The sequence below is a fragment of the Falco rusticolus genome, chromosome 8 (genome assembly GCF_015220075.1).
Source record: "Falco rusticolus isolate bFalRus1 chromosome 8, bFalRus1.pri, whole genome shotgun sequence".
NCBI classification, from domain to species: Eukaryota; Metazoa; Chordata; class Aves; order Falconiformes; family Falconidae; genus Falco; species Falco rusticolus.
Window position 1 is genome coordinate 40,648,661 of NC_051194.1, and position 26,755 is coordinate 40,675,415.

Sequence of the window (26,755 nt, forward strand, 5' to 3'; positions counted from 1 at the left end):
TTTTTGTACACACAGATGACAGTCTTCTTCATACTAAAAGGAAATAAAAAGAAACAAATATATAGATATCATGTATCTATGAAAGTGAAGAAGAATGTTATTTTCACTTTGACTTAATATTGTCTTTCTTCTCAAATCCATTGTGTTATAACCAATTTGAAACATCTTGCCAATAAGAACAAGAAACATTTCCAGCAAAATCCGGGAAAGCAGTCAATACACCTTTTTTTCTGAGCCATTTAAGAAGCCCTTCCTTGAAATACAGAAATGCAGGAATGAGTAAGTGCTTTTCTCAGCTTCCTTTTAAAAAGATCTTCATGGAGAGTGGCTCTATGGCTCTATCAGCAATAAAACAAGACAAAAACTATCATAAACCCTTAGTCACAGCTCAGACACTCCTAATAATTTCACCCCTAGATTATTCTGATCATAACCCAAGCTCTCTCCCCACTGACAAGCTATTTTGCTTCCTTTTCCACAGGATGGTGAGAGGACAAACCATCCTGCACAGTAACACAGCAGGACTAAACTTGTTCTCACCAGAAAGCAACAGCTACTAACAACAGAAAGTACTGAAGTACATCATGCCAGGTTGTCACAAAATATCACATTCCTATATTTTTACAGGAGATAGAACCGATGTTATTTAAATTATACATATCAAAACTTAATGCAACAGCTATCCCTGCTAGTAATGAAACAAAGCTCCAAATCTATGTAATCCCATTTTATGAAAACACTTGAAAAAGTGGGAGCATAATCCTGGCCACCTTGAAATATATGACAAGCTCCATGCTGATGCGACCAGTTTTTTTCTCCAAGAATGGGAGGGTTTTTTCATTATTATAATAATTATTACTGAAAAATAAAGTCTCTAACTTTGAGACAGCAGGAGAGCTTTCAACAACAGAGCAAGCAATGGATGCAGGAAGCTCCTCCTGGTTCAGGTAGCTCTTCTAAAATCTCAGTGATAATGAAAAAGCTTCAAAGTTCCCAGGAGCTCACCTACTCCATGACTTTATCCCCTGTCAGGGATTTTTAAGTGCTCCATGGACTGACTCCCCTAGTCCAGAGACTGATAAAAGGTGCTGAATACATGAAACCAGCCACACCACGGCACAGAAGGTGTCACAAAGGCGAGAGACAGGAGTGCCCAACTGGGCTGCTCCTTTGCAGATGCTATGATATGTTCTCCCCTCTACTTGCTCATCATGAATCACAGCATCCCTTTTCCCTCAGTTATGTACCTGGATTCCCTGGACAATTCTCTGAAACAATACATTGATACTATGCCCTAGGCATGACAGAATTACAGGCACATCGAAAGCAAAATATTGGAGTTTTAGTTTCTGAAATCTGACCAGGCTGCAGCAATCCAACAGCTAGTCTACATCAAAGGAATATAAAAAGAAAGTTAAGACACTGAAGTACCTGAAGAAAGAGAGCTTGGTACTAACATCTACCAGACAAAAAAGCATGTACGTGTTTTTGTGGTTAGTCCTTCATTGAGCAATAGACACTAAAGAATTCACTGCCAGCTTCCTTCTTGACTCTAGTAAATACGCAAACCTATTTCCTTCAGTGAAACCAGCCAAGGCTTTCGCTCAGGATTCCAGAGAGAAAATGGTACTGAGTCTCCAGACTGTTAAAATTTTTTGTTCCAGTCTGAGGATTCCAATTACAATTTGAAGAAAACACATCCATTTTCACAAAGACTAAACTCACATACTAATGAGTTCATGCAAAGCCTCTGAAAGGTAGCAAGTCCAACACATGACACCGAATACAAATAAAAATAATTCCTCCCTTGCATTACACATCTGTTGGTACATGTTAATAGCAGAGTATGAAGTTTTACAAAGTTCTCCACAACAGGAAACATCCAAGGGATCACTGGTAGGACAAATGCTTTAACTGAAACAGCAATTAACTTAGAAACTCCTGTGTCATGCAGTAGACGACACCAGACCAGGCATGGCCACATCAGAGCTGGCAAATCGCGTATAGCTCACAAGCACTTCAGTGTCAGCTCAGAAGACAGTACTTACAGACTCCAAGTCAAAAATTACTCAGTAAGCTTTTCATGTCTCGGGTTGTGTGACAGGAGAGGGATCGCACTGTCATAGCTAGCAGGGAAGTCCTACATAGCGACACGGGCCATATTTGCAGCGGTGTCCATGAAATGCCAGCAATTAGCACATGCAAGGTTTCCTAGAGCAGTGAAGGCAGCAGCTATGAGAGGAAAAGTGCAGAAACATAGCGTTTGCATATGCCTCTTGGACAGGTGACCGTTACAGTACTCACAGCGTTAAGAGGTTCAGCGTTCCCTAAACTAGAAGGTCATAGTGGTCGCTTCTCACTGTATACAGGACTCTGCTTAACCATTCAGTAAACAGGAAACCCCTACTCACTACCACTATTTAAAAACTCAGGTGTCAGCCCAAAACAGATGGTGGGGAGGGAATCAAAGAAAAGAACAAGTGTTCAGGCAATTGTTCTACTTCATGAAAGCTGTTGAATTCCCAGGACATGAAAAAAAACGCCAGCCAAACTGCAGCTGGCACATACAGAACTCCCATTAATAGTTTCAATTCTCTGTCAGCCGTAAAATGTCTGGCAATTTTTAATTTATTTTCATTTTTAAAAGGGAAAGAGGAAAACACAGGGAATTTCACAGCAGTCAGCCCAACTTCAATTTGTAGAAATATTCTGGAACAGATTATGGAACAACCAGCTTACGAGAATCTAGAAGACAAAACCAAATGACAAAAAAAAAAGCAGACTGGTCTGTCAAAAACATCAAAACAATCTGATTTTCTTCACTGCAAGTGCAACCAGCTTAGAGGGTAAGGCAGAAGCTGTAAAATCTAGAGATCTTGACCGAAGACTTCTGACACCATCCCACGTGATATTTTCATCAGCAAAATAAGGAAATATTGCCCAGATCAGCAGTTTCCTTTCTAAGGCTCTCTGTAGCAGAAGCAGAGGTGTGGACTGGAGTGGAACACAAGCTAATAAACTCGTTAGCTTCTCAGTGTGTAGTGTCCTGGGAGGGGAGGAAGCACAGCAAAAGGCATGCTGAAAGGCATCATCGACCCTATCACTTTCTCCTCCTCTCCAGTCCTCAAATTCATGATGCTTCTGAAACTTTTTGGTTTTTAACCACCACTTAACAAGTGAAGTTGCCCTAAACAAGACTGAAGATCAGAAGGTGCGTACCTTGAAGTATAAAATAGTGCTCTGATTAGGATAATACAATGTCCCTATAATTGTAAAAAATTTTAAAAAAGAAAATTAAAAACAGTCAGTCAGCTCCCATAATAAAAAAATGCAATTGTTTTTTCTTCTTCATTGAATCCGGAAACAAGGCTACTGAGATCTGAAAATAAATATGTATTATCTTCTTACTGCATTTATAGCGTAATGGGAAGAACTAACATACCAAAAGCAGCACCACCAGGTGGGATTTGAATGTATGGAAAATGAGACCTGGATTTATCCTGAGTATTTTTTACTGCCTTGCAGGAATATAAGAGACAGCAGGTAACCATTTCTTTAAATGAATCCTGTAAAACTAAGCTCTGGCAGTGAGGGTGTCCTGCATCACACAAGGCAGTTACTCCTGTTCATAGGACAGACTCTTCGCAGATCTCCAGCTCAGCTGCTATTTTGGTCACATTTTTTGTCATTACCTGTTGTGAACTTTTACCTCCAGTTGCCAGCAAAGGGGTCACAGGCAATATTCAATGTGATCAAAACTTACTGTTTTCAAGTACTTCTATTTATGATATGTTAAAATGCACAATTTTAAGGCTGTAGGCAATTATGGTTTTAATTTCATAAAGTAGTAAATATGCAACATTCATGAGGCCATCCTCTTTTCTTAACAATTAAGAATGTCATCCATGATTGGTTGACTCCAAGTACCACGTTAAAAAGTAGCACAGGTACAGACATGTAGATACTCTCCTTGCTTATTCAGAGAACTGCTTAAATATATGTATTACAAAGACTAGCGGGGGGGGGGGGGGGGGGGGGGGGGCGCAGGGGGAAGAAAAAAGTTTGGCCACCTTTAGTTCTTACAATAATAGAGAAGGAAATATTTTTTCTCAAAAGTTAAAAACTCTGAAGTTTCTGAAGTATTATTTACTGTCCTTCCGTATTGTATTAGACTTAAAATTTCTGATAAGCTTTTGCAAGTATTGCCTCTTAAAAAGCGTCACAGGTTTCACGTAGCCCATAGGAGAATTCTGTGGGGTTTTATTTCAGCTTTCTTTAAAATTATTTTTATAGTGCTTCTTTTTTATTTTTTGTTATTATTTTCCAAACTCTTGGCTGTTCCCCCCAAAATTACAATTTCATCATTCTGCTCATCTGGCTATCCTATCCACCCTCCCTCCACTGACAGCAATTATAGGATAGAAACAGCACTGCATTGAAGATGCATGTCAAAAGAAGCATCTGCTTTTTTGGCAAACTCCGTACTGTTGGTGGCACTGGAATTATTGCTATATGTTGTCACAGGGTTAGACCACAGATGGCTCTTTTGGCTGACATGGGATCCGCTATGTCATTTTCTGTTTATTCAATGTTAAAAATAACTTGAAGAACTTTGTGCCCGACCATGTATGAGGGATTCAGTTCCTATCAAAATCCCTTTGTCTACAATTGATGGTTCCTTATGGGCGGTATACGACACCCTGCCCAGCAGCAGCATTGTCACTGTGCATCCTCTTGCTCTATTTAAAGAAGAGAACACACGTTCTTTTCAGCAAGGCTGCCTTTCTGTTATGCCAGTATTTAATAGGTAGCCCCCGCGCAGTACACCCAGCCTGTTCCTGCTTCTCCTGCTGCATTCTCTGACAACATAGATGGGACAGTGCAGGCAGCTGGCTCACGCCTTTTCTTCTACGTTCCCAAATCTTAATCGTTCTCTGACAGACTACACCCACTTCACCGCAGCCAGCATCTCCAGCTGGAGGAAAGGTGGCATGTCAGAAAAAAAACTGTAGAAAAAGAACCCAGTTTTGTGAGACTTCAACATCAAGACTGAATCCAGATGACCCCATGAAAAGGCTCTTTTGAGTTGCACAATTTGTGCTTTAAAGTAGAGATCAGTTTAGATATTTTATCCTTCCTACTCAGTTTGCAAATCTTTTTCCTTTTCTAGTTGTCTAATGCATTTCTGTGTCTCCAAGCCTAACTAATGTAGAGGTATCAGCAAAGAAGAAGCCAGTGTAGATACCCTGCACAAGTACAACACAAAGTTATTCTAACACTAATACCAAGAAGGTCCAATTCTGTTGCTCAGCAGCTTGTTATGTGCCTATGCTAAGTTACAGTTAAACCAACTTCAGTGAGAATGGTAGCGTCTTACATCACTTTCCATGGGAATGAATGACTCGTCCAGGGGCTGGACAACGGGAAAACATACTCTGAGCATCACGGCCTTTCCTAGTTACTCCACTGCAAGTATTTCCATAGTCCTTTATAGTATTTGCCGCAGAAGAGAGGTCAGCATGATCTGTGCTGAGCTGGAAGTTCCTTTCATCTTCTTGTTACCCATTTCTGAAATTTCAGAAAGTGCCCTTATGATCCTTACATTCTGCAATAGATCCAATTCATTATAATCAACGCTCATTAGAGGAAATACACAATATTGCTGGTAAAGTATTAAAATTAGTCTCAAGTATAACTAGGAGAGCACAGACCTAATTTGAGAAACACTATTAGTGCAGATTAAATACTTTAGGATTTATACCCCACTGCTATCACATAAAAAGGAAGTATAAGACACTTTTACAATTATTTCAGCACAGGTTTAAGTAACTATCAACTAAATTTCAACAGAAATGGAACTAAGAGTTTGCGCTAAGTTTGTCATGGTATTTGACATTCAAAGAGTCCACATTGCTGTAACTGGGGTATGTATACACACACACACACATATAGTGTGACACTGAACTTGCAATTCTTCATGGCAGGGTGACCACACCCTCATAAATGCAAAAACACCAAACTAAACAGAGGCAGCCCTGTAGTAATAAATTAGCAATGTAGCCATTTTTAGAATGGGGTGAGATCAGTAGCAACTTTTAAAATCGTCGGACTCATGATCTAAGGAGTAGTTGGTTTTCTGCACTTGCACACATCAGCCTAGTTCCACTCTCACCCAGTGGTTCTGCATTCATATGCACAAACTGGAAATCTGTCCAAGAGTTTTATACATCTCAATATTGCATAGAACTGGCAGACCAGAAGACACAAATGTCAAATGTTGGCAAAACTTTTCAACGCAGGGCTTTTCTATAGAGTACCAGGGAGCAAACTCTGCTTGGTTTGCACGCTGCAACAGGTATACCAATTTTGTTTGGATTTTAACGGGACTGTGTGTAGCGTACTGTACGAGACTGCAAATGAAATTCCCAAAGCCTTCTAAACTACTCTCAAGACTTACATGGTCTAAACTACTCTCAAGACTTACATGGCTTCTTAAAATAAAACACAGGAGCTGAAATCTCATTAGAAGAGAGCTAGTCTTGAACTTCACTGCTTTTAACACATTTGCCTTTTGCATAATTTCCCATTAGGGAGGGGACTGTTGCAAACCCCATGCAAACTTCAGTGCAGGCACCTAGCTGCTCTGCCCGCAGCGTGGGTGTGACATGGCAGTAGCACTTACCAAAGACTTTCATTAACACAACTATATCAGTGCAGTTACATGCATGCTAACAACTCCAGGACGGACAAGCTGTTAGTTGTATTCTCATGGAAGGTGATGAATACCGCAATGTTTTAAGTATGCTTTATACCCAGCAAAAGTGATTGAAAGGAAGAGCTAAGGACAACTGTTCCTAAATGTTGGGGGGCAGTGGGCACCAAGCAACTTCTGACATTTCTCAGAGATGATCTTGCACTGCTCCACAGCCATACCAACAGCCACCACATTGAACCTTTTTGGCCAAATGTTCACTACAGCATATTCAGCATAAGCAGCATAAAAGATCCATTTTCTACAGATGTATGACACAACACAGTTACACACAGGATACCCTCTGCTCTTCAGGAAAAAAAAAAAAAAGAGCAGTCTGTCATGCCCAGAACGATCTTCACAACTTCCTCCTACGTAGCACATGGAGGTTTACCCATGCACAGGCACCACAGAACAAATAACAATCAGTTTAGCATGATGAAAGCACCTATGTTAACTCCTGGGACAGACAGAAACAAGAACTGCTCATCTGGCTGATGAATGGTTCAGACAGATACCAAACAAGAGTTACTCTGCGGCTGCTGTTACTACAGAAAATGCTGCTAAAACTGTACAGACAACTTCAGATGGCCCCACCCCATCAGGAAACACCAGCAGCAGAAAATGTAGCTTGACAACCAGCAAGAAACTATGAATGTTTCTCTGATTTGTTATCACCATCCTGCCCCTTTGCCCATAAAAAGGGGTGGGTGTGTGTGTGTTTGTGCGAGTGCACACACATAAAGCAGTTATAGCTACATTCTTTTAGATTTGTGTATCATACAGACTACAGGTTGTTTGAACTTTGAGGACTAAGACAGTATGATGCACTTTCTACTTCTTCCTTCCACAAGCTTTTATGACCTGCTTTTTTGAAACTACGTGCTATGAAGAGTACAAGGAAAATGTTGACATTTAGACAATTTTCTCCTGGAAAAGACAGGGAAGTATCAATTTTTGTCTCTAGATGTCTCCAAATTCCTAACCTGCAACTGTAGCTTGGTTTAGCTTCCTAGAAGTTAAAGGGAAGCATTTTCTTCTCACATTTCCAGTCAGTACACTTCTTGCATCTCACAATACTGAGCGATTACGCCCTCCCACACCTTTTTCCTCTCTCCAGATAGGCAATTTTTATGCACATGAGTAGAAAAAGAGCACGTACCTTGTTTCTTTAAGGCTAGTTTCAGATGTAACATTAATATGCATATGACTTGTTTGATTACCAGCATACTTAATGCAGAGGTCGCTTTTCCAGCACCGTTTGAGGAAACAGGGACTAGGATACTCCAGAACACAATGCTTAGTATAGTACAAATAGTATTCAATCCCATTCAACTTGGATCAACCAGCGCTTGTTAGCATTTGCTCAGCATCAGTCTCAACAGATCCAGGCTGTTTCTAGCAAAACTGTTCCGTTGTTATTTGATGAAAGCCAACTTGGGCAGCACGTCTACCTCTATAGCCCAGAGAAGTTGACTTCGTATGTCTATTTAAAGCACAGAGTTGCTGAGCACCAATTCGAGACAATCTGTGAGGGAACTCTTTTAATTTTAAGCCATAACAAATAGAAGCATGAGACATTTAAAAGTAGTAGTTAGGGAATCTAACCAATTAGTAAATCTAATCCTCTTTATGCAAAGTTATTAAAAACGTTAGTGTATTCCTAAATGTAAGTGATCAAGGGTGCACAGATGAGAAGGAGTCCTTTCATATGTTAAGGCAAATCACCACAATTCTGCGAACACAACAAATCTGGGGACTTGATGAAACATGGCAAGGAGTTTGCTAAAATCAGCATAGCAAAATCCAGCACATGAGCCTGCTTTTATAAATAGTAGTTTGCTTCTCTATAAATAAGGAATCCAGTACTCCTTCAGTAGGATGAAATTCTCAAAGCTGTAGGCGAGATTAAAACCGAAGATTCATCCATAAAAACTAGGGCAAGATTTCCAATGGTAGGTAACTACTGGTGGAGCTCCCCAGTAGGTGTCTAGTGACACATTAGGGATGTCTGTACTGACCTTTGATGGTCTGAACGTGGCATTGGGTCAACAAAGAACCGCACAGAAAGCTGAAATCTTTCAAATGTTACTGATAAGGTGTTTTAGCATGGAAAGTCAACTCCTGATAAAGTGTGAAGTAGAAACTGCACTTTCGGAGAGATCTAGGATGTGCAGATAGGGAAAAGGAAAAGGGCGGTGTAAGGAAGTCAAAGAGCTTTAACACTGGTTGTCATAGCTGCTGGTCCGATAAGCTGACTTTGGTGCAGAACCAAATAAAGAACAAAGATGACTTTGCTGGCCCTGTTGGCAGCTCGGCTTTCCAGCCAACTTTTCCCTCGGTTTGGCTGAGAAGACTGAAGTGCAATAGAGGCAATTGCTGGTGCTGTGTATCTCAGCTCAATCAGCTCTGCAATCTGGATTGCCCCAGAGCCACCAGTATGAAAAGCAGAAGGTACAGGAACAAGGGAGAAGCGTGACTGATGTCAGGCTGAGGACAACTGTGGACCCACAAACTGAGATGGCAGTTCAAGGAATAGCTTGAGCTGGCACTACTGCCAAAAGCCTAAGCCTTGCCCCCATAACTGTTCTCTCCCTTTCCAGGGGTGTCCCCCTCTCTAACAAAAAAAAAAAAAACCAAACCAAAAAAAACCAAAAAAAACCCCACAAAAACAAAAAAAACCCAAAATATCAAACAAACAAAGACACCGAGAAAAAAACAACACACAAAGAAAAAGGAAGTTCAGACTGCTGCTTTTACCAGCGGTGCTGACTCATGAAAATGGTAACAAAACAGCATTAGGCTGCCAAACAATCAAGAATTTAACCAACTTTGGGTTTTCACACACAAACTAAGACAACTTCAGCAAATACATGTGGTACACAGTCTGTAACTAAGCCTCACATAGTAGGGCAACAAGCAGCATGCAGAAACCTGTCTGCTAAAACTTCAGTGAAATTCTGTGTACATGCCACATGCAGCAATGCTGCTCTGGCCTTAGGGTCAGTTTTTCCTTAGAATCTTATCTGAAACAAACCTGAGCCAGTCTTTTCTCATTCTTTAAAGGATGATGTTTTGGTAGATGCTTATCACTTATTAGATCCAACACTCTGGCTGTTGAAAACATTCTATTTTCTCTTTACAAATAACAATCTTTTCCAAAATCCTTGTCCAGGCACTTCCAAAAAAACCATATGTACTTACATCTGTTTTATTTATAATTTCCTGTTTTTATTGACATTTGTAATTTGTATTGTAGTAATGCAAACAGAAGAGCTATTCTAACTCATTTCCATAGTACTCATCAGTTTCCCTAGCATTTTGCCTTCTAATTTGAAACTTCAGTCTCAGTTTGAACCAAGAGATAACCATTTTTTTTTTGTAAAGTACAGTTTTAACTCATGCAGCTAGTTGTTAACTAAGAGATTTTTAATTCTGAGAGAAAAGCGGTTTTAAGTGGTTAAGAATATAATTCAGATGTCTGAAATTCAAACAACACTATATGACTTATTCTAAAATTCAAATGTTGGTGGCTTCACGGTGCATGATAATTGATTCCTTTACATTCAGAAACTTAGTTCTGAAGTTGTTACAGGTGTTTAGCAACAGTATGCTGAGCAAATGTAGGATGCTGTTCCTAGGTGCATCTTAAAAGTTAAAAGAAGCAACACTCCAAATAGCTGCTGGGGTAAATGTCTGACTACACCATGAATCATTTTCATAGACACTATAGAGCATTGTTAATTCTGAAATGAAAAAATACAAGAATCAGATTAACACCTAGGAAAGCTTCCAGATATACTGCTAATACAACACTTCAAATATATGAGGAATTAAACTGCCAAGATGAACTGGTCCTGGCAGCGCAGTATAGTCTAACTCAGACGTACAAACAATTATAGCTAAAAACCACAGAAGTGATACAAGTAGTGCTTGCAGCAGTCACCAACGTATGTAGAAGCCCGTGCAGTCAGGAGGCCATGCATCAGCACAGCTGGCACATTGCTGCAGTGTGAGAAAGCCTCCATCTCTGGAAAGGGAAGGGACAGTTCCCTTGAACCATGTGTGGTGCTGTGTATGGCTGGAGATGAACACCACATCAAACACTAGTCAGGAATAAACCAGTTCATTTGGGCACAGAGTCCAGCTCATCCACAGCTTTATTAGCCACCTTCTTGTCCTTGGTACAAGGATTCAGCTAAGGAATCATACCTCTGAATACATCAGAAAGTTACAGATAAAGGAAAACACTTTTGACAAGTACACTTAGAATTGATAATTAAAACACCACAGTGAAAAGGAATCTGCCCAGCTAATGGCTAACATTTTAAGATTAATTAACCACTGGCCCCTCCTTATCGTAGAACTACAGTCACAAGCAACTGCTTTCAGGTTCGCCCTACACTGTGGGCCATTTCAAGGAATTATATTTTTAATAAAAACATTCAGCTCCACTTTTCTTAGCAATCCTACCTTTGCAGCTTATCAATCTATGCAACCGTTGGATGTTTAACGCTAATGGTCTTGTAAATCATCATTAATTTGCTACAACACAGTAAACTGAAGTCGAAAGACCATGCATTGCATTTCCTAAACGAATAAACCAAATATGTAAATGTATGCAATTTAATTGGATTGCAAAAAATAAAATGGGACAACAGAATATTGGAATAAGGACCTCCCAGAAAAGAAAAAACACAAGGAGTTAATTTAGTAGGAAAGATAAGGCCACAAAACCACTAAAGCTATCTAGATAAAAACTCTGCAAAACCTAGTCCATGGCACTTAACGGAGTTATTCCTGTCCTGAGTAATATTTTAATGGTTGAATTCTGCCTTTCTGCACACTAAACTTCCATTTAGAAATACAGACAACTACCGCTAGGAAAAAAAAAAACATCTACTCCTTTCTAAAACTAGAGTTCTAGATAGTTTTACCAGTCCGGTTTCTTGACAAAATGAACTCTGCCATTGGTATTAATCCGGAAATATAAATAATAGTATTCATGTGAACATTCCCATAGACTGTAAAGTAACTACTCACACAGTAAATGGCAGGCAGAATTTGAACACAAAGTTTATAATTTTGAATAGTCTGCTCTATGCTAAGCTTTAGAAAACAGACTTAAACATAAATTTCTAGAAGTGCATAAAGATATTTAAGAAATTTAGTTCTAATTGCTGTAATGTCTGACCCACTTCCGGATGTTAGTAAATTTCTGTACAAAATCTACAGGAGGTAGGAAACAACTATTAATAAATATCTTTTGAAGATCCAAACCTAAACAATTTACCTAAGATTATCCAAAATATCACTGACAGGACAATTTTAACTTTATGTCACCATCTTAATCCCTGTACTGTCCTTGTATAAACTTTATAGGTGTGGCTGATCTCGGACTTTCATTGTCACCCAAGACAGTGACTCAACACAGAACTTATTTCAGGGGGCAAAGAAGGTGAAGGTAGAAGCCAGCTTTGCGGATTCAGTAATTTTGAAAGAGAGTCAGCAGAGACGCGTCACTCCAAAAAAGGTCTTTTGATAGAAAGATAAAAGATGCAGATAAACTAGATCTTCCATTCCATCATCTTATATACTGGAATACAAACCCATACATTAATAATACTAAAACAATCAATGCTTCACTTGCAACTGCAAACAGAAAGCCCAAAATCGTCAGGAGCTTCAGAGCAGGGAACTCCCAGCAACTCTTCAGAATATGTAAAGAAGAGCTGCATGAAAAGGCGAAGTGCCTTTTCTAGCCTAAGCCAGTCTTCAGCAATTCATGACATCCCAGAGGCCACGATGCTCCATACCTAACAGATCTAAGAACACTATGAATGTGGGCAATCTGGCAAAGTCTGCTTCAAAAATTCACCTGATTTTGTCAATATAGCAATTAAAATATCAACATAACACTGAAACAATGAACCGCTTCCTTAATTTCCATCTTTCATTAACCTCCATTGGATATTGGAATATTGTAACAGGGAATGTAGGCAGCTCCTAGGCACTTCAGACAACCAAAAAGCCACTGCATTCTTCCATCGGTGCCACGGTGTGCCCTAAATTTCACTAGCACCTTCAACCAACTGAAATTCTCCATAGTGAATTACATCTTCATATTCTTCACCATAAAAGTTACTCAAACTTTCCAACACGTTGTATAGCTCCTCAGCACTACAGGATACTGCCAGTTTTCTCCTTTCAAAAATTGCCCTGAATTCTGGAATATTTACATGTATATATGTGCACTGGAAGCACTGCTGCCCTACGACAATAAAGGAACAGTTATCATTTACCTTTTTAAACTAAATACTGCAGAAATGCTTTTTTAAAAATCCAGGTTTGATAAGTGTTTCTCATAAGTAGCATCCAGAGCGCTCTCTCCTGGAATGCTGAAGAAAAGCCAAAAACTGTCCCCTTTTCAAAGGTTAGTAGCTAAGCAGTAGTATTTAATAACCCACTCAAATGTTCTTCCCAAATTACACAGAAGTATTTTTTAATAAGCACAAGTACTGTCATAGTGAGGATCACGTAAGCCAAGTAGATTGGATGGAATAATATTAAAGCAATTTAAATACCATTTGATTTTGCTGCATGTCAGTCCAATACCAAACCTAGGAAACAACAACTATCCATCTCAGGTTTCTCACTGGGGAAATTCAAAAGTCTTCTGGTTCTCTGTCTCAATAAGTGCTTATTCATATCAGTAGTCTCACCACAGGCAGTGGCACCATCGAGTATGTAAATATGCACTGGCATAAACAAGAGTCTCACAATTCAGAGCCACATTTTTAGAACTCTTCTTGAACTCATCTGGAAGACACACCGCTAAACACTTCAAAGGATCCTGTCCTGCTGGTGGTTGCTTTCCTACCGGACAGAAATCTGTGGAACTGTGTGCCCAGCTCTGCCCCAGCCCAGGTTCATCAGGTGTGGGTGCTGCCTTCCCAGGCTCGCAGGAGGTACGTCCTGGCCAGACAATGTGTTTACAGATGCGTGGCACACCCCCTCCCACAGCACAGCCACGGCAGCCCAGGTTAGCACCAATTTGTACTGTACGCTACTTTGACACTACATACTTCAAAGCTTTGCATGTCATAATAGGTTATTTTAAACCTTAGCTAAGTGAATAGCTAAGCTAAGCCAGAACAAACACGTGCACTACGGTGCAGCAATACAAATGGTTCAAAACGGGCCACCATTGCCATCTTCAAAGATGGGCACACAACCTGCAGCAGCTAGAATAACAGAGCCTTCGCACTCCAATAGCAGCCCAGAGAAAATTCTCTTACACAACTGTTTAAAGCATTATGAGCAAATTATACGTATAGGTAGAAGAGAAAGAGGAGCACAAGAGTTGAGATTCATCCATCATAGCGTAAAATTTCCTTTGCAACACACCAGCCATCTCTTCAGTGCTTAGCTGAAGAGCACTCCAAAGCCTGGACAGGCAGCATTGCACCTGGTGATGCCCAAGAGACATTACTATTTCCAAAGCAGGAAAAAAACAATTATATGGTCTGGTGGAAGGCAGCTGAGTGAAAGAGGCATCACTGGCTTAAAAAAAAAAAAATTAAAAAACCCTCTACCCTTTAGCCTCCAAATAGGTTAAGTATAAGAGGAAATATGAAGCCTTCCATCAGCACCTCTTCTCTGAACACAACCTGAGGCAACAGGGTTGTACAATAACCACAGTCTCCCTGAGAAGGCTGGAGGTTGTCTGCTACAGGGCTGCATACAAGGTAAAGGAAACTTTCAGGTCCTGTACTACTATTTTGGGTTTTTTTCATTCCTCATTTTTCAGAATTTTATTTTGTTGTTTCTGGATTTGTAAACAAGGATCTACATTTGATTTTACCCTTGCCTGCCTGGTATTTTGAGTGATTTCAGATTGTTGCTGTAGCACAAGCACAACCTGATGATGTTCCTGTGAGTCAGACAAACCCTAAAACAGGATTCTGAATCACCTGAGTCACCTTGGAGGAGTCAAGCATCTACGAACATTGCTTCAGATTGTCAAAGATAACTGGATACTCCTCCACTAAGCCGCAGCAGCCTTCCTGGGAGCTGGTAACACCTCAGGCATGAAAGAGGTGCCATGCAGTGACTAACAATCCTCAGAAAAGCTCCCCATAATGCTCACCCAGACTCACACCTGAATCCTAGACTTCACTCCCCAAGCACACTAAAAATGGTAGTGCCACACATGTATCTCGCGTATCCTAAAGGACTGAATTCTAACATTGTTACGCTGTAGTACCCAGATGACAGAATATATGAGCTGTAGTTAACCTACAGAGTCATGTTTCCACTTTTTTGAAGCAAAGAACCATATGGTAGAGGAGATTCACATATAAAAGAACCAAAAACAATAGAAGGCAAGCAAAGAAATAAATCCCCTTCTCATCTGAGTGGAGAAACAGAAAAAACACTTAGAATAAGGTGTGAAAGTGCCATTGTCAATAAGAGGCACTGTCAAGTAACAGAATCAACAACAAAATAAAAAGTTACATATATTTAGTTGCTGTAAAGAAGCATTTCGTTTCATAAACAGGTAAAGGTCAGGCTAGACTAAGTCCGATGCTCACCTTGCCCTGCTGTTTCTGCTGTTCTTCACCCCAGGAAAACGAAGCCCAAGTGAGGCTCCCCAGAACAATGCATTATTTGTTTCCACTGCAACCTCACAAAGTTCTACAGTTCTACCAACCAAGGAAGTAAAATCAAAACACTCACTCTATTTGACACATCATTTTTCTAAAGCAGAATACTTTAAACAAATAAGACACACGCCAGTGATTTCCTAAACTATTATGGTTAAGCGTACAACACGGCTTTTATGAGAACACACGAACAAAAAGGTACTGTTATGTATTATACTATTATATATTTGTACATATCTGTAATTATCAGCTTTTATTTTGCAACAGATCATAGAGCTGATATATCTTAATACTAGATCATAAATTCAGAAAAAGACATTTTTGAAGTGTTGTAACCATATTTGTTTTGAAGCGTTATAAGCTCTTTTTTCTATTTGCTACATATTTTTAAGCTAGTGCAACTTAGTGTATGGGTGAGGCCTTAAAACTGGTATAAAGTTTTATTGTTATAAATCAATTTACTTAAGCTGTAACAAATGTTACTAAATTCAAACGGCTATAAATAAACTTAACTGAAACTGACACAAGCCTAGTTCATCTTGAATCCGTTTAAAGCAGTCCCTCACCAGCATTCAACTACTTCAACTGCAGTTTAAAACTACTTTGTGTGTCAACACACACATGCGGCTACACTGCTTTAACTGCAGTCTCTTAGGACAACAGAGCTAAACCTGTGCTAATCACAGCCACCAGCTCCTACAGCACATGATTTTGTTGTTGTGTGTACGTTGCTGGGTTAGGAGGTTTGTGCCTATCTAACCCGTGGTTCCCCCTCACGTTTCTCCTCTGTAACTCATCCCTTCCCTTTCCTGTTGCATCAGGAAACTGCAAATACAGTGGCTTCTGCAGGGCTGTTCTAATTACCACAGTACACTGCAGTTCTGAAACATATGCCAAATAACTAACAACTACTTCAACAAGACTTCTGAGAGCATTTAAACATGGTTCTGTTGGCTTTCTAGAAAACTTGCGACAAACATGCCTCATCCAAGACCAAAACACCTCCGTGCACCTCTTCAATACAACTACGGCTTCATAAGCTTTCACAGTGTCCCTTAAATAAGCTGTTTTAAAAATAATCTGATGTAGAAACAGAGAAAAACGTTCATAAGAAGCCGGAAACAGAGCCATGAGGCTTATAAAAAGTTCCTATTCTCCACTGACTTCTTTTGTTATACACCGCCTCACGCAACAAGCAAAGATAAACTTTAATGAAGACTTCAGGGATGAAAAAAAATAAAATGCAGACTAAAACACCTATCATGTCAAGCACCCATTATTTTTATTTACTTGGTTGCAGCACTGTGCGGATGTTTTAGGAGCCATCTCAAGCTCGCAGGAAAGGATTTTCCCCTCCCTTCCTTCCTTCCCCTCTCCTCCCTGCCAGTAATCCTAGTTTAAAGGACCTAACCCCTCTGAAATGCGTCAACTCAAGCAAAATTTTTTAATAGTTGAAAGTTTCAGGGGAGGAAAAAAAAAAAAAAAAAAAAGAACCCAAAACAAAACAGCAGATGTTCAAGACACAGACTTCTATTTTCCCTTCCATGTGAAGCTTAATGACAAAGATAGATACTTTAAACAATAACACTTCCAAAGAGATGAAAATATATTGTTCACCCTGTTAGAAATACTAAACAAAAACTTTACATTGCTAAATACAGATAAGACAATCATATCTCTTTTTATAATCTATAACATCATGCCTGACAAGATAAGATGCTTCCTTTTCTTTTATTCACTTCTGGTGTTACAAGTATAGAAATTCACTGACTGAGCAGTTCTGCTCCCTTGAGAATAAAGCAGAACTTCACAAACAGTCTTACAGATGCACTTAAAAATTTAAAATAGCTGGTACTTAATGTAGAGCTGATTCTTGTTAAACCAAGGTACGCTCTTTAACATAGTATACAAGGTAAAGGGAAATAGACTGTGTCAGTGCAAGCTGATGATACAAAATTACATAATTCTTATAGTTCTGAAACAAAGAAATAAAAATAAACTAATCCCATTTATTGAGGTAACCAAGGTTATCCTTCCCTTCCTAGGCTTCTCAGCCTCCCCCCGCAGCACCGCGTATACACACACGACGCAATGTCAAATCGGTCTGGGCGCAGACTGCTCTGCGGAGCTGCATGGTTTGAGTTATGACCATGCCCAGGTCTTGCAAGTTTAATGAGGTTCCTTCTCGCACACACAGACACCACACACAGTGCCAACTGGGAAATAATAAAGTAGGATTACAGGTGTAGCTCCTTGATACGCTAAACCTATAGATAGAGTGAAAAGCTGATCGACATTTTTAGCCCAAGATCTGCAAAAGCTTTCTTCATTCAACCATCATTTTTCTAAGCAATGGTTACTATTTCTAAACTGTTTCTAAATTATTTCCAGTTTCTAAAACCCACCTTAATCTTCAATTTTTAACAAAACCCAGCCTGCGACATGGCCCTTGATGTTAGCAGAGCTGCATGAAAAGATTAATCAAAAGCTTTGTATGTCTCTCCTTACCCAGGCCAAACACCAAATCAGTGTTAAATTCCTCACGTGCAGCTACGCCCAGTTAATCTGCTTGAAAGCAGCAAACTATGTAAATCTCTTTACGCTGGCGTGATAAACATTACACTCATCAAAAGGTAACAAGAACCAGTGTTACTGGGCAAAGCTGTTGCAAGGCACAGACACGCTGGGCTCCCTGAGCACCCAGGCTGTGGTAGGTGGGACCCGCTGCTCGCCTCCATCCCAGGCCTCCAGAGCTGCTTCTGGCTTCCTCTTCGAGAAACCTGAGAGCAGAGAAAGCTCCCTGCACAAAAGCAATTTAAAATCCCTAATCAAATAGCTGCACTAGCTCTGTAGATTCAAGGAGCAGATGGCAGGAGAAAGCCTAATTTTCCATTTACGATAATTTTACAGAGTGCAGAAATATTTACTTCGGAGGAGCGCCTCCTGATTTACATTAGAATAACAAAAGTGGGAGGAGGGACAGAGAATCACCACATTCTCAGCACACACAAACCAAAGGCTAAGAAAGGCTGCATTAAGCAAGATACTGTATGTCATTTTGTTTCCCTCACATTACGGATGCACACATGTGCATTCTTTGCATAGCTCGAGGAAACCTAGTTAGTGAAAATATTAGCTTATGCCTACCTTTTTCAGATAGGATGCACGGCCATGAGCGTTGTGATAGGTTATTACTGCAGATACGGTATGTCTTTCATTCTCTAACCAGACCTGAATCTGCATTTCAAGCCAATTCTCAGATGAGTTGCCACTCATTTAAGCAACATCTAACTTCTAAGCCTGGTAGGGATATTTTTAATATGCCCGTCTCCCCGCAACACAGGAAATGCTTTTGAAAGTACAACTTCAGAGACCATATTTTAGTATTCTTAAAAGTACTCCAAGACAGAGAAAAAGATTAGGTACCACCCAGTTGAAACTGACCTGAAACTGGGGACGTCAACTGGCTCCTACATGCCTGAGTTACACACCGAAATAGATACAGCAGATAGCAAGCATAACACTATAAGCACAGATTTGTTTATAAAACAAAACATAGCTCTTTGGGGAAACAAAGAGAGATTATGGGTAAAGCTCTGGACCTACTGTAGCTAACTGGTATTTTGTCAATGTTTTAAATGAAGACAGAATTTCACATTATATTACAGTGCCTTAAAAATAAATTGAGCATATCGCCTTGCCTTTTACCACTAACTCACTCATCTTTCCACCCGAATCCGTTACAGACTCTTAAAAATGGAATACTAAGACTGAAGTGCTCTTACACTGTTCTGAAATCACGTATGTTACAATATTACACATACAAGACACTCAAAAGATTTTAGTTTCATTTTTAAGTTACTTAATTTTTTTCAGCTTCATACACTACATGCTGTTAGCATAGGAAATACAGTTTCTCCTTTTAGAGTCGATGGAAGACTACTTTTCCTACACTAACAGCACCTAGTGTCTCCAGCTAAAGCACAATTATAATTCAATTGTCTGAATATGGGTTACACAGAACATGCAGAGGCTTAATCTGGACTATTCTTAATTATCACAAGTTGAAGAATTAGGCTCCTAACCCTCTTCAGCACCATTTGACATCAGCTTACCCCTGCAGGTGAAGTCTGAATGAAAGGGAGATCAGAAAGTCAATCTTTAAACGACCTCAGCCTACATGAATGAAGTTAATAGGAGTTTTCCATGGACTTAAATGGAGAAAGGCACAGGCCCTGGCTCCTTATGTAGGAAGTGTTTGAGCAGAGAATAGCTACACACCAACAAAAGAAACCTTTGGTACCCAGGGTCTTAAGCCTACATAATACCCCTGCATTCATTTCTTTCTCTGCCTGTTGGGGAAAAAAGGGTCTGTTTGTTTTTCTGATTCAGTCGGCCCTTTTAGCTCTTTGAATCTAAGGAGTGCACTGTGAAAAGAAGAGCATCTTATCAGCCTGCTCCAGGCCAGCAGGCGAACTCACACCCGCACGTGAAGCACAGCCCTGCCAGCCGCCGGCCTGGCCAGCGCCCCCCGCTCCGGCCAGCGCCCAGCACCCAGCACCCCACCGGGCTGGCCCAGTCCCGGGCCCCTTCAGGTGGAGTAAGAAAACAGTACCTAATACATTGGCTTCATTTACAAAGTATGCAGGAGCACCAGACAAGATCATCAGCGTGGGTGTAGCCAGGGCATTTATTAAAAACAAACCAAAACCAGCACACACAATAAGCGTGTTTTATTATGCACGGACTTGAACACTTGAAGCACAAGATACAAAGATAACTCCACGCACTATTAGGCAGCATCTGCAGAGTGCTGTTGAGGTAACACACCAGCGATTCACATCGAAGACATATTTCTATAAAATACGGGGGGAGGAGAAAGGAAACGGCAATTTTTTTGTGAAAGCTTCAAGAAAACACGAAAGACAAACTTTCACTGTCGAGCAAGCTAGCCACACAGATCACACGCCGCCCCAACAATGCCCCGAGTTCAAAATTTCCCTGTGGCTTCTGCAAAACCCCTCAGTGTGCGGGGCAGCCAGATCCAAGCTGCTGTTCCTGCCCTTTATGAATTCTGACTCCGAGCAAAACGGGGCGACTCCGCAGCGCTGCCAGCCGAACCCGCCGGAGCCCTTGTTCCAGCTGCAAAGAGCAGCGGCACGGCCAGGTTTTTCCTCACCTGGGAAGGGGCCTGCCAGTGTCTTTGACACGGCTCGTCGGGCCGGGAGCCTGTCAGGGACCTCTGCTCCATTTACCCACCGGCACACACACACGCGCACACACACTTTCCGGTGAACTTAAAAAGTTAAATATATATATTTATTTTTTTTTATCAAAGGGTCGATAAAAAAATAACACTTTTTGCAGTAAATAGCGTAACATTAATGCCAACTTTTTTATTATTATTATTTTATTGGGGGGGGAGTAAAAAGCGCAGCCAAAGAGACGGCGGCCCAGCAAGGTTGTAACTCAACTATTTCAACTATTTTATTTCCAGCGACTAAACAAACAAAGAAATACCTCCTCTTTCAGTACAGCTCCATAGATGCGACTGCTCCGAGCTTATCGGAGCGATCTGCCTGCCCGTAAAATGTCACAGGATTTCCCTTGTGCACTTGCGGGGGGGGAGAAGGGGCAAGCCGGAGGCGGGGGGGCCGGGGGCTGGCTGAGAGCAACAGGGCGCCGCGGCCCCCTCGCCCGTTCACGCCGACGGACAAACCCAGCCCGCGGCTTCGCTCTGCGGCAGCACCGTGTGGCAACGCCGGGGCCGCTCTAACTTGTTGCCGAGCTGAGCGGGGCCGCCCGCACCGCCCCGCACCGCCCGGCCCGGCCGCTAAGGTCACCCGGGGGAGGCCGCCCGCCGCCCGGGCGCTCGGCAAGGTCACGGCGCAACTGGGCGGGGAGGGGGCGGCAGAAAAAGGCAGAAAGAGTTTCTTTTTGTCAACCGCAGCTCCCGGGAAGCTAATAGGCTGCAAGTTGCAACTCACCCAAGTCGCCTCCCCGCTCCTCCCCCAGCCCCTCGCGGGGTGCGGGGGGAAAGGAGGGGTGGGGGAGCCACCAGAGCCCCCCCAGCCCACCCCGAGCTCTTACCTGCTTCCGATACGGGGTCCGGCTGCTGCCCGCCGCGCTGCTGTTGCTGCTGGGGAAGATCATCGCCCCGCCTGATCCCCGGCTTCCCCTCGGGATGGGGAGCAACTTCGGCGGCCGCCGGGCTGCGGCGCGGCGGGGCTGCAGGGCGCTCCCCGCCTCCGTGCCTTCGCCGCCGGCTGCGGCTCCTCGCCGGGCCCCCGCGGCCCCCCGCCCCGCCCCGCTCCGCGCCGACCCTACCCCGCCGCGGCCGCCCAGGCTGCCATCAACGGGCTCTCATTGACCGCCGACGGCTTCCCCGGCCCTGCCCGGCCCGGCCGGCCCCACCTCCCGCCGGCCCCAACCACCGCCCAGGAACGGGGAGGCAGCGCGCGCGCCCAGCCGCGGCGGGGGAGCGCGGAGCGGCCACGGCGGCCCTGCCCCGCCCTCGTGCTGCGCGGGGCGGCGCGGAGCGGGGCGCGGCGCCGGGGGAGGGCGCGGAGCGGGGCGGCGGGCGCCCCCGCGGCCCGCAATGGTTGCGCCTGAGCGGGGCGGCGGGCCCGCGGCGGAATGCGCGGCACGCGGGGCGCGCCCGGCTCGGTCCCGGCCCCCCGAGGCGGCTGGGGACACCCCGCAACTCCCCGGCTCACGCAGGGACACACGATTTGTGCGTAACACCCGCCCTCCGCCCCCCCCCCCTTGCCTGCCGCGCTGGCTGCTCCGAGTGCAACAGACGCTGCGGGGTTTAACTCTGCAGTTTCCCTCGGTTCGCGGTGGGGAGAGGGGGAGGCACGAATGGTCACAGCCCTCACCGATGCCTCAGGGCAGTATCTGGGAAGCGGGTGGAAATTCTGATTTTCTTCACAAAATTTGGGCCCAGGAAACGTTACGGGTCTTGGGCAATTCGAGTGTGACACATGGAGAAAAGGGGTCGCCAGCTTCACTCGCTATCCCTCTGCACCGTTTACATTATTACGTTTACAATACCCAGTGACGCTGATAATCTAGTTTTTAAGAAGTCCCAAAGTTACGGTCCTGTTAAGCCACTGAGCTCCTGATTGGTGACACTGCAGCAGACCTTCTGGTACGGACATGCACCATCGGGCACCTTTAGGTTTCTCTTCCTCTTTCTGATAATACCACAGCCCTCACCTCGCACGCACAAACGTGGCGGTGGGAAACAGCTGGCATGGAAGAAAAAATAGCAAGGTAGTTCATTACGGAAAGGCCAAGTAACGCAGTGCCAGCTGACAACGCCAGTACCTACAAAAGCCGTGATCTTCAGTTAATCAGTTCCCCAGAAATAATCACCGAGTATTTTGGTATCCTGATACATTGCCACCACAGCTCAGAGCCCATCGGAGTACAGCGGCGGTCAGAAAGCACCGTCACTTGGCAGAACTAGGTTCTGCATAACTTTCCTTTTTTTCCCTCTTTCAAGTCCTAAAATGGATCTTATTCAGTTTGGCCTTGATTTTATAACACGGGTTTAAGGGCTGCTAGTATTGGACAAAAAGCACTGCAGCCACATGGCAATCACCGCCACTGAAAAAAAGTTTGATGGAGTAAATTTGTGCTAGCAGACTTTATGCCGGATCAGGTACCGTCTGCCTGTGCCACCCTAACTCCATGCTGGATGGCAGATCATTTGCATTCCCACTGCTGGCATAAAGTTAGCACAGAAGCTTAGAGCTAGGATAAATTCATGTTCCCTGGTCTGGTTAAGGCTATAGCTTCACGCCAGCTTTACAACAACAGCAGCTGGCATCGCTGCTGAAAAAAAGCAACTGATTCAGTGAAACCTTTCCCCTTCCCCCCCCACACCCCCCACCCTCTGATCAGGTTAGTGTTCTTCCAGCTCATTTCCTTTGTCTGGTTCAGCATGTGGCTGTGCTACCGCTTGTGCCAGCATAATGGAGGAGGTAGCATGGGAGCAAAAACAGGCAGGACCGAGAGGGTGGATATGGCTGCTTGTTTTGGCAGCAGCATCAGATTATATTGGCTTAATATGTTCATGTACCTGTGGCTTGATCTGACAGAAACATAGCTGTGTGCTCATGCCTTCCCGAGGGGTACTACATACAGTAGGCGATCTGTGCTCCGGTCTTGATTATTACAGACCCACGGTCACAGATGACACAGATGCAGTGCTGAAACACTGTCTTAAAGCCATATAAACGGTAATGGTGACAGGCTACTTCTCCTGCTCAGATTTGTATTCCCTATATGATATTTCCTATATGAAAAATAGGAACCCTATTTTTTTGCAGTGTTCTAGTCACCAAAGGGGTGACAAAGCTTACATCTGCTGCACCTACAGGAGGGCTTTGTTAGCTGGAGATGTGTAGAGTGACCACACCTTCCCCTCTCGGGGAAAAGCTTTTCAAAACCCATCAATCATCCCTTGCTTCCTTCCCTCTCCTCTTCCTGCCCCATCCCCCAGGGAAGAGGCTGGAGGGATGTAAACACTACATGTTCGATTGGGCCTATTCTCAGTCACTGTCATACCAGGGAAGGCACCCAAGAATATTCCAAAGCAGTATCTGAAAGGCCGCTGCCCTGCCCTCTCTGCCACCACATGTCCCACAGCTTGCTGTGATTCGGACACGGATTCCCCTCACATCTATGTGACGCATCTCCCTCGGTCACCATTACTCTTTTTCCTAACATACCAGGAAAACAGACAACAAAAAATATAACCCTGTAAACATCTACTAGACCACGATCAAATGGTATCTGCTTATTTATTGTTGTTAAATAAAAACTTATTACATAATTTTCTCAGAAGAAAACCTTGATGTCCTATCCTAAGTGCTAACCTACCTATCAGCATTTTCTGTTCTTTTTAAAAGGCTTGAGTGATGTGTCTCCACTTCTGTTTCAGGCGGGGAAATAGCTGCCTTCCAAGAGCTGTGATGAGGTTATCAAGAATACAGAGCCAGACGCCTTACAGCAGTGTGGCTGGAGGGAAGGGGACAGCAGACCTAAATTGAAATGAGAGTTTCTGACTGCACGTAAGGACAGCCAGGCATTGCCCAGAGAGGCTGTGCGGTCTCCGTCCTTGAACGTTTTCAAGACCAGACCGCGTACAGCCCTAAGCAGCCTGGCCTCAGCTTCACTGATGCTGCTTGGGGCTGGAGGTTGCACTAGAGATGCCCCGAGGTCCCTTCCAATCTGAACCTATGCTTGCATGAAAAAGATGCTTCGCTTTTGCTCCGGAACATAGGCAAAATTATTTCAGTGTAAAACCCTGTAACTGAGATGAAGTTGATAAAGGCTTAAGATAATTCCCTAGATTTTTCAATACATGTCCAGTGATATATCAGTTCAAGATACTGAAAACCGTTCCCCTACGTATTTCCTGGGATGCAAGAAGCATGCCTTGATTGCAAAGAACAGTTTCAGTCTCACTCATTTAGCAATCCTCAAACTGAGACACATAATCTATAAAATGTATACAGATGTGATAATTTAAATCATATTTTCAAGGACTTTATTACTGTGTGTAACAGGTATGAACAGATTTGCAGGTACTCAGGCATCTTGCTCCTTAAAGTTATAAATGAGCAATTAATTTTGATCCTGAGGGAAAAAGGTGACCATAGGTTCTAAGAATATCTAAGTGTGTATATACATTATGTTCAAAGCTTCTTTAAATTACCCAGAGTTTCTTATTCAGAAATAAGGAAAACTTGCTGAGCAGATCTGGTGCGTTTTGGAGCTACAGTGTTGTAATTACATGTTCTGTTTTCTTTGGAGTTATTTTTACATACAGTTCAGAAATTCAGGTTTGCAGAGAGGCTGGGTAAATACAGAAAGAAAGATTTCTCTGAAAACCTGGAGACAACTGTAAGTCCTCAAGAATATTTCCAGTAATGTTTATCAATCTAAACAAATAGTAGACTGACAAAACTAAGCCATTATTTTAAAAACAGTTCTACACATTTAAGCTGCTACTTTACCATTTCTGTTCTAAATCAAATCCATGGCTTCCCTTATTTATCTCAAAATTCAACTGAAGTAGCTAGTTCCCCTCAGGGCATTCGGTGCCTCTGTAGGACAGATGGTCCCTCAGCCCTGGATCTGCTTTAAAAGGGAAACTTTCGGTCTATTGCAAGACTCTGTGAGTCCAGACTGGATCCTCCTGAATTTCCTCACAACCCTGCCCTCCTGGGCACTTCAGGGCCTCCTGAAGACCTGTCAGTGGAGGTGTGATTGTGGGCAACTCACTTCCCCACCTTGACCGGAGCTAGAAGACCTATGGGCTTTCCATCACAATGCTCACTGGCTGGAGGATCCATCCTCTCATCACACCCAGTCATATGTAAAAAGACACAAACCACAGTAGGCGGGAGGCTGAGCCACAACAATGCAAAAATACTTTGAAATACCCTATGCAAGCCAAGGAAACAATATGCAGGGCTGAACTTTGAGAGATATTAAGCATTTCCTGAGAAGTGTTAATAATGGGGTATGGGAAGCTAAGTATCGCACAGAGGCAGATTTTTAATTTTAGGCCTAAGTTCATCTATTCAGAACCAAAAGCAAGGAAAGCATTTATAAGAACCAAAGGAATAAAGTAAACTTCATTACATGGGAAGCTCCTTTAGAGATAAATAATTTCATAATAAATTGGTTTTCTTATTATTTAAGTATCCCCAGTATGCAGGTAATGAAAAAAAAAATATCTGTATCTTGCTAAGTGAGGATGAGAAGTCAGTACAGATGGGACATAGTAATGCCATGAACATGCAAAATTCTTACATATAAAAACATCTGTAAATTTTCTTTTTTTAAGAAGGAGAAAATCATTAAGAAACAATGAATTCTGCAGAAGTATATGACCTACTATGAGTGAGGTATTGCACTCACAATGAGAAGCCATTGTTTAAGAATGCAGTCTTCAAAATAATCACTGGAATATTTTCAACAAGAATCTCCATGATGATCACAACCAAAAGAGGAAGACAAATAACCTCCAGCTGTACTTTTTCAAATACTAGTACCAAGATACCAAATTACTTATGTTTTAGATTAGAACCAAAAAAATAAATGCCATTTTATCACTCATTATAAAATACACATGCACAGTCACTACAATAGATCTCTTTTGATTCGAACCCATCAACTCATTCTCTCTGGGAATCCTCCAACCGGTCTCTGATTTTCCCTTCACCTTTACTGTGGAGGTTTTTTTCCCTTAAATCCCAGAGCTCTCTCCGAAAAAAAGACCAGCCCTCTGCTCCCTTCAGCGCACACAGAATGCCTCTGC

The 26,755-nt window shown here is 42.5% G+C and overlaps 1 protein-coding gene across 3 annotated transcripts in view; it reads right to left on the minus strand.

Annotated features, from left to right (window-relative positions):
* Positions 1-26,755, minus strand: part of RBMS1 (RNA binding motif single stranded interacting protein 1) — a 148,856-nt gene that overhangs the window by 74,033 nt on the left and 48,068 nt on the right. Inside the window, exon 1 of one of the 3 annotated variants that reach the window (XM_037397014.1) lies at positions 21,508-21,843. The exons of the other annotated variants lie outside the window; for them this stretch is intronic. Within the exon in view, the coding sequence (XP_037252911.1) occupies positions 21,508-21,570 (63 nt within the window). The 5' untranslated portion in view covers positions 21,571-21,843. Of the gene's footprint in view, positions 1-21,507; positions 21,844-26,755 lie in introns of those variants that run through there. 3 annotated transcript variants of the gene reach the window in all.